This window comes from Eurypyga helias, unplaced genomic scaffold (genome assembly GCF_000690775.1).
Source record: "Eurypyga helias isolate BGI_N326 unplaced genomic scaffold, ASM69077v1 scaffold24424, whole genome shotgun sequence".
NCBI lineage: Eukaryota > Metazoa > Chordata > Aves > Eurypygiformes > Eurypygidae > Eurypyga > Eurypyga helias.
In genome coordinates this window covers 1-9,110 of record NW_010245970.1, presented here as the reverse complement: position 1 = coordinate 9,110, position 9,110 = coordinate 1, and the positions used below count along the sequence as shown (strand labels likewise).

The 9,110-nt window shown below is 42.1% G+C and overlaps 1 protein-coding gene across 1 annotated transcript; it reads right to left on the bottom strand.

The window, feature by feature from the left end:
• Positions 1-550: 550 nt before the first annotated feature.
• On the bottom strand, positions 551-7,902 carry LOC104508573 (structural maintenance of chromosomes protein 6-like; the record flags this gene model as incomplete). Its single annotated transcript, XM_010150248.1, has 4 exons — positions 551-740; positions 4,606-4,703; positions 6,780-6,932; positions 7,797-7,902. Coding segments are annotated over 4 exons (547 nt in total), but the record flags the coding sequence as incomplete, so codon positions are not given.
• Between the last annotated feature and the right edge of the window lie 1,208 nt (positions 7,903-9,110).

The window sequence follows — 9,110 nt, the reverse complement described above, 5'->3', positions numbered from 1 at the left end:
GATTTACGTAGCGGGGCAGGCTCTGCCTGCTTCAACGCAGCGTTACGCGCTGCCACGCGGAAGGGCCAGGGGCAGCCACATGCACCGTCAGCGCTGCCGTTCTGGCGCTAGGCAGCTGGTGCTGTAAACTCTATCCAGAGTACCAAGAAAAAGGTATTTGAGACCTTGGGATCGCTGCAGAAATAAGCGCTTCCAGACAAGTGCTTCAGGATTATTTTATTCAGAACTAGTCTTCTACCATGAAAGCAGTTGCTTACAATAATTACACAGTCAGGCAGACGTCTTCATCAAGTACAGAATAAATACAATATATTTGTTTGTACCAAAGACCAGAATTATCCCCAACTGCTCTCATATTTCAAGTAAGTCCGTGGAAAACCCGGGAGAAAGCTGAATCAGGAATGCGATGATTTTCCTCGAACTCGTTTCTCCACGCAACTCGTTATTAAAGTACTAACGGAGATAAATGCGTTTCTCTCTCCTGCCTCTGCACTCTTCATGCTTTGGATGCTGAAGCAAAGCAGGAGGGAAGAACGCTACGCCATCCTACCGTGTCGTAGCGTAAAACGGTCTGAGATACCCCAGGTTCATCAGGAAATCGACTCGAACCAAACACGCGGCTCATGATGATGTTGTAGTGTCGAGGCTGACCAGGACAATCCCACTGGACTTGTGTTCCAGACTTCTGCCAAGTACGCGTTGTGTGGCTCCTCCCCTCCCCCCAGTATTTTCCCTTAATCCTAAAGTTGTCATTTTTATATGCCGTCAAATCACAGGGTTAGGGAATTGCGGGTTTGGCAGGGACCTCCAGAGGTCTCTTGCCCAACTCCTGGTGTGAAGGTGCAGCAGTATATTTGGACCCTGAAAGCCCCCAAGGGTGCAGCTTCTACAGCCTGGCAGGGGACCATGCCCAAACACCTCATCTCTTCATCACCCCTCCCCACAACTATCCAGCCAGAACCCCCCCACTTCCATTCACCACAGCTGTCACTTCCACAAGAAGCCTGGCCCTGTTCAGCAGTAACCTCCAGCCACACTGAGGGTCACAGGGAGGGCCACGAAGATGCTCAGAGGGCTGGAGCACCGCTCCTGTGGGGACAGGCTGAGAGAACTGGGATTGTTCAGCCTGGAGAAGAGAAGGCTCCGGGGAGACCTTATTGCAGCCTTCCAGTACCTGAAGGGGCTGCAAGGAAGCTGGGGGGGACTTTTTACAATGGCCTGTAGTGACAGGACAAGGGGTAACGGGTTTAAATTGAAAGGGGGGAGGTTTAGATTGGATATGAGGAAGAAGTTCTTCTTGGAGAGGGTGGTGAGGCACTGGAACAGGTTGGCCAGAGAAGCTGTGGATGCCCCATCCCTGGAAGTGTTCAAGGCCAGGCTGGATGAGGCTTTGAGCAACCGGGTCTAGTGGAAGGTGTCCCTGCCCATGGCAGGGGGGGTGGGACTAGATGGTCTTTAAGGTCCCTTCCAACCCAAACCATTCTGTGGTTCTATGAGCCTGTTGGCCCATTGCCCTGGGCTTTCAGAAGGAAACCTCTGGAGCCTCAGAAAGATCAGTAGACATTCCCAGAGTTCAAATGCACAACTGCAGTTGGCTTTCTCAGGGTGTTTCCCTCAATTCTTGGCCAGCTTCCATACTTCAGCGACATTTACAAGTTTCATACATGATTCTGTAAAAAACTACACAACACTGAACACAAAATACTGCGCAGCGACTGAAAACAAATTCGGCAAAGAATTCGCGTTAAGACGTAGGGGGCAATGAGGTATTATTGAGGAATTGCTATTCAGCAAGGAACTGTAGGAACTGCAGAACTGTTTTCTGAGTAGTCTCAATGGCTTTTATATTCCTGTAACATTACAACAACGTTTAATGACTGAACTCTACAAGTAATTGTTTTTGAAGAGCTCCCAACAATTTCAAGTTCCTGGAGCAAGGAGAACAGAAGAGAAAAAAAAAAAAACCAAACATTAATTTAGGGCAGTTTGAAAAATATGGTTCTTCCTTCTCCCTCTTATCCCCAGTAAATACTTGAATTATTGAAATAAAGTTTATTTTAATTAGTATAGTCCCGAGGGATGCTGGGAGCGGACACCCAACAAAACACCAGCCTACAATACTGCAGAAAAGTTACTGTATTATTTCCCAACATCATTATTCCACTCCACTCCTCCACCTCGGAAGGGCTCTGTCACTTTACTATGCTGTAACACAGCGACTCTCTACAGCCTTAGCCTACACCTGCAAACTCAGGCTGTGCAGGAACTCGGTGTATTGGAATTAAGACTCTAATTGCTCTAAGGAACTTGCCAGGATTTGTCAACTCCTGTCCAAAGAACTTCAAACTCTTCCCTATAAGCTCTTTAGGAAAAAAATAAAAGTAGCTTTTTCCCCCCGCCCAGAGAGTATCCTGCAAGTAAACTCTTCAGGTCTGTAATTACGGACGTACACACTGTAAGTAGGAGTAGCTTCTGGCGTTCAGCTGCTGCGGTTCCACTGGAAAAAGTGAAACACACATTTCTCTGCCTGCGTTAACGAGCACACGTTTGAGAAATAAAGCAGAGGTAGGAAGAAACCAACATTTTTAACATTTTTTTAGCTATTTTTAAGTGTGTAGAGACACTAAAACATTACCATGAGTACAAGTTCTCACTGTTTATTAAAATATTCCTCTATTGTTATACAAAATATATTTCACATTTTCCAGAAAAAAAAACCAAACCCAACCACAACAGAACAACTGATAAAAAAATTCTAGTAGTCGGTAGTTAAAAATGTCAACTGAACATTCAGGATTTTCTCATTTTCTGTGCTTATTCTTGGTCTGTACACATACAGTAAGTGTCTAAAAAATTGTTTTTAATATTTTTAAATATAGGAACTAGTTTTTTTCCCTAAGAGTATCTAACAAAAGATCCTCTTATCCAGCATCAGCAAGTAATAACTTTACAGACATCATTACATACTTATCCTCAACAGTAACGCCACAGAGATACTTATTGATCTTCCTCTCTGTCCTTCCTATTTTGGAAATTCAGTGTTTTTTGGCCTCTTTCAGGGTCTTGCATTCGGAGGATTCGAATACGGGAACTCGTAGGCAGAAAACTAAAAATAAAGCATGCAACATTTAAACAGTGATCCTTCTTCACAAGTTCTAGTGTTTCTATTTGATTCTTTCCATTACATGTTTTCCTTTAGATGATTCCATGTTTTTTCTTTGTCAGTTTTAAAACACAGTAACATTGGAGTGCAGCTCAGGCTTCACTGAACTGATAGTGGAGCCAGACTTCAGCAAAAGCTTGAGGTAAAGACAATGAGTGATCAATCACAACCGTGACTTCTAACACGCAGAACACTTTCATTATAGAAAAGGTATTTTTAAGAGAAACTCCAAATGAAAGAATGATCGAATATGGTTCATATTTGCCTTACAGATCCTCAAGTGGCACATACCTTATACAGGTATAATCCCTCACAGCATGCTAAGAATTAGCACAGTTACTAAAAGCTTCTCCGTTGATTATCATAAATGTATTTTTTCTGAAGTTCCTCTATTTTTGTTAAATTAAATGTTTGCTGAACGTGCAGCATGTCACAAAATGTAACAAAACCAAGCTGCACTTGCATTATTTAACTCCTGAACAATAACCCTACAGAAGATTCCTGTACGGTTACAGAAAGGTTTCAGAAATGCCCCCACCCCCCAAGCATTTCCACCTAAATAACAACAGAATACCATTATTCTACTTTTTTATAGATTTTCATAAGGCAAGACAATTACAAGCCAATCAACTTCATTTTCCAGACCCTGCAGGCTTCACTGATTACATTCAGCTAGAGAGAAGAGTTGGGCGCGTAAGGTTAGACAGGGACTGTCCTCTTAACCTGGGCATGGCTTCACCACCGACTTACAGGGAGGTTTTTAAAGAATTTTATGCTACTGAGTCAAAAAAAAGAAAGCAAGGAGTAATTTATCAGTTCCTACATCAGTGATATTAAAAAAAAATCAAATCAAGTTACAAGCCTCTTGAAAGTATTGTAGTATTAATAGGAAAAATGGAAAAATGCAAAGTCTTCTGTTAATTTGGGGAAGGGAGAGGGAAATACAGGACTAAAAGCTACCCAAAGCCTACTTTACACAGTGACACATTTCTAAAAGCTGTTCTGCTCATGGTAAACTGATTCAAGTCCCACTGAACTACCACGTTAGGAGACATCATGGAGCGGGTGGTGAAGCAATGGAACAGGTTGCCCAGGGAAGCTGTGGATGCCCCATCCCTGGAAGTGTTCAAGGCCAGGCTGGATGAGGCTTTGAGCAACCTGGTCTAGTGGAAGGTGTCCCTGCCCATGGCAGGGGGGTTGGAACTAGATGGTCTTTAAGGTCCCGTCCAACCCAAACCATTCTATGATTCTATGGTTATGTAAGGAAGAGTGAGAAACCTACAGAATTCCCCGAACCATTAGCAGTAGAAAATGAACTGCTCGTTGATGGCTACGTACAGCCAAATTGCTTTCTCTTCATATTTACTCCTTTCAAGCTACACTTCTTGCAACAGAACTTCCCTGCAGTTCTCGTACCAGGAAACGTAACACAACATTATTACCTCATGATCTGTGGGGTGAGCAAAATAAACTGCCGATGATGCTGAGAGTCAGCCACCTTAAGAATCATATCCACTGCAATTCTCCTGTTAACCATGTCCTAAAGAAAAAAAAAGATTTATCAGGGTGTGATACTGACCATGCACTTAACTGGCCTTTTATTGCACAAAATAGGACAAATGCTGAAGAATAAATTAATTAGCAAATATCTTAACAGAAAAACCTATCAAAATTAAATCATTATACCATAAATTTTAGCTAAGAAGTCTAATAAAAACTAAGCTGGGGAAACATTAAACTCTAAAAACTACAACTAGAGTCCGGGAAATTCTTAAATTCTACTTTTTAGTATACATACACAATAGAAAACTTCTACCAGGCCAATCCCACACCCCTGCTCACCATGTTTTTTTAATCAGCTTTGATAATCATGTAGTACTTCTTTCTTTATTGCTATGCTGAGGTGCATACACAACAGGGCCTACAAGGAAGCTGGGGGGGACTTTTTACAAGGGCCTGTAGTGACAGGACAAGGGGTAACGGGTTTAAATTGAAAGTGGGGAGGTTTAGATTGGATATCAGGAAGAAGTTCTTCCCGGAGAGGGTGGTGAGGCACTGGAACAGGTTGCCCAGAGAAGCTGTGGATGCCCCATCCCTGGAAGTGTTCAAGGCCAGGCTGGATGAGGCTTTGAGCAACCTGGTCTAGTGGAAGGTGTCCCTGCCCATGGCAGGGGGGTTGGAACTGGATGGTCTTTAAGGTCCCTTCCAACCCAAACCATTCTGTGATTAGTAGAATAATGTTTCCTATTAAATCCTGCCTTAAAATTGCCTGCAAGGATTTATGGGCTGCATGAAACCTAAAACACCATGTAGCCTGCTTCACAGATTCACAGAGTGGTAGGAGTTGGAAGGGACGTCTAGCGATCGTCTGGTCCAACCCCCCTGCCAGAGCAGGATCACCTACATTAGATCACACATCATTATCATTAGCATTTTGAACACACCCTTATGCATTGGGCTTACTGAAATAGCTGTGTGAGGGGAAGCTACTATTAGCAGAGGTCAAACAAAGTTCTACTTCCATACGCTGTCACACATGAAACTGGGTATCTCCCTTGGAAATACGCTGATGGAGTGAGTCCTCTTGTGGTGGGTCTGCAGGATTGCGGCAAATGTAACGACACAACGTGGAGACAGCACGGTTGCACTTGGGGCACAGCAGTGGAAAGACAAATTATGTGTAATTTTTTATGGAATAGATGCCATGGAAGTTCTCTGCGGGGCCAATGGTTCCGAGTATCCACCCTTTTCTGGGCAGAGAGTTAAACTTTTGCACAGCCACCTCGTGAAAGAGGACCTAAGCTTTGGAAGTCAGCTGAAAAAGGGCTGCTTGACTGTCACCTTAGATGTGTATTTTCCTTTTGGAATATCTTTATGTACAAAATACAAAATACATAATCTTTTTCTCCTCTCTAGGTCTGTGAATCCCAGTAAATAAATCATTGATCAGGGAGGGAGACTGAAGGCACGATGAAATAATCCAGTATCAACGCTTCGTGTCTCAGAACTAACTGTTTTCTCAAACCATACCACACTGCATGTTAAGGAGGAAGAAATAAAATAAAAACATATTTTAATACCCCATTGGTTAATTGCCTATCCAGAAGAGCTGTATACAAAGATTAGGTTTATCAATTTTGGCTGACATTAGTATTCACTGTTCGCTATTCTGCATTTCAGCATCTTGGAAAAGTGCTACCACACTTGCTTGGACCCACATTGATCTCAAAACTGGTAGAAGGCAAAGGACATGCTAAGCCCAGAACCATTGCCTGTCTCAAGCAACCTGTGACAACACTGTGGCAACTGCTTGAGGAATTAAGAAAAAGTTGTATTTTTTATCTTTGCACTAAACTAAGGCTTAAGCACGTAAAGTAACAGAGATGCTTACAGCTCTGGGTACCAACTTCAGAAACAGAATAAGCTTCAGAAGTCACCAATCTAAGCAAGCAAGATCCCTAAGAAGGTGTGTTTTGGAGTTTTGGTTTGGGGCTTTTTAATTTATTATTTACAGTTAACTATAGTGTTTTAAAATCTAACCAAAACACAGGTAACTCAATATTTCACTGATTTACACAAATGAGAATGGCAAATGTAGTTGAAGTTTAAACTATACCATGCAGACATCAAATTCATCCAAGCATCTGAATGGAGATTCAGTAATGGACCACAGAGAAAGAATGAAGCAAACTGTTGAGAAGGAACGTTCACCTCCTGATAAGGATCTCACGTCATTTAGGGCAGATTTGTCTTCCTCTCGAGGCTGAACCTTGAAATAAAAATATGAGAGCAATTTTTAAAACTGAGATGGAGACTTATTAACAGAATCATAATTGTAACACCAAACACTGTACATGTGAACAGACAGAGGTCACTTGGGAACCACCTGAGGCACTTCCGTTCTGGAAAGGGATGGCTCCTCACCGTTTCATAACACATGCCATAACACATCACTGCAACTGTCTCCATCACAGCAAAACACACTGAACAGACTGAATGGCTTTGCCAGTGTTTTCTTATTCAATTCTTTATTTTTAATAGCTATTACATCATGTTTAATAAATGTCAACCGGCAGAGTTATATTACAGTAAAATCCAGTGGTTACCAGCTGCAATAGCAAAGCAGGTTTTCTATTTCTGCAGGATTTACAGCAGGAGTTGAAAGGACGAACAGCTCCTTTCCCAGAATACACGGAACATTGCAAACAGTCCTTGGGTTCCATTGACTATGATGACACCTTGTGGCACTCCCTCTTTAAGATTAAACATAAGCATTGTCTTGTCCTGTTAATTACATTACCTTTAATAAGGTAAGCAAGAAATTAATAATTATTCCAGAGCAGGGTCTTTTGGTGGGGGTTGTTTTATTTTTCTAATTTACCTTCCTTGACTAAATATACATTTCTTGCAGAGAAATATGGAAGATCAGATACAAAAAGAAAAGTATTCTGATAAAGCCAGGTAATGACTTGGGATCTTATGGACTTAGTTTGAGTTCAGATGAACACCTGTTGACACAGTCCTAATTACAAAGGTGACGAGTATGTATGTTGTCACTACACATTCATTAAAAAAAAGGTAAAAAAGATTTAACTACATATTATGGTAATTGAAATAACATAAAAGAACTTACTGTTATTGAAAGTGTCTCATTCTTGTGATCAAAAAGTATTTTTCCAGAGCAAGCTCGAATACATAATAAACGGTCAAAGGAGAGTTTGCATCGTAAAGAAAGGAACCTTAAAGCGATTAAATCAAGCAAACAAAAATCAGGTCAGTAAGTTTTACAATACATTAAAAAGTAAAACCATATTTTTATCACCAGTCACACATCATGGTCTTAAATATTAAGCCCTGCCCCATTAATAACATTTTCCCAATTCAATCACACTCCCGAGTGGCTGACATTCAGTACTGGACATATTGGAAGGAATCACTGACAAAGTTAGGACGTAAGGAATCCAGAAGCCTGTTTCAATACACCAGAAGCTTTTTACACCCTTCTTCCACAACTTCAACAGAAAATGACCAAATTCCACTTCTTACCCATCCAGTATTAGGACTGCACAGCAAGGATAGTGAAGGATTTACATGGACTCTGCTAGACTCCAGGAACTGAAGTGCTGAATATTAATTCTGCCCCCAAATTCTAGCATATCATTCCTTCAAGAAAGAACTGTGGTTTTTGAAAACATCTTAGAGTGGGGTTTACACTCAAATTTGGGAACTAGGAACAAGATTCTGTTTGACATATATGGGCACCAAAAGGCAAGCATCAAGTTCTGCAGGTAAATTTTACCCACTAGTATTTCTAAACTTCCACCTGCAAAAGTTGGGATTCTGCTGATCATGAGTATCTGTTAGGATCCTACTGGCACCCTCTCCAAATCCCAGACCAAAGAGTACAAAAAGCAAAGCCAACAGAGACATCCCTCAGGTTCTGCTGAAGGGAATGACAACAGAGGACTGCTTTGGATAACAGGTCACCAGTCCTTCTGAAGGGAAGGCACCACAAAACCTTCACTGACAGGTAGAGGCTGCTAAGGGACCGCAGCAAGAAGGGAGCACTCCCAGTACGGACACTCCACGCGAGAGGAAGCTGTCAAACTGCAGAAGCTCAATAAAGACCTTGACATTTTTTTCAGCACAGGGCAGAGAAAAAGCATTTGTCCCACAATTGAATTACATGGGCACAGCACAACTAATTGTACTCCACGAAAACGAGTGACAGTCCAGGCGATTTCAACGCCAGCATGTTGCTGATACTTCACTGACCAAAACCAGCACTGGGACCATTGTGTCAGCACAGTCACGGCCTTTGGGGTACAGCAGAACAGAAACACAGCGCGATCAGTGGAGGTTCCAGCTGCCAGTCCAGGCTGCCTCTGAACTGTCAGGCACAGTAGTATTGGAACTGGGAGGAAGATTATCATAGAATCACAGAATG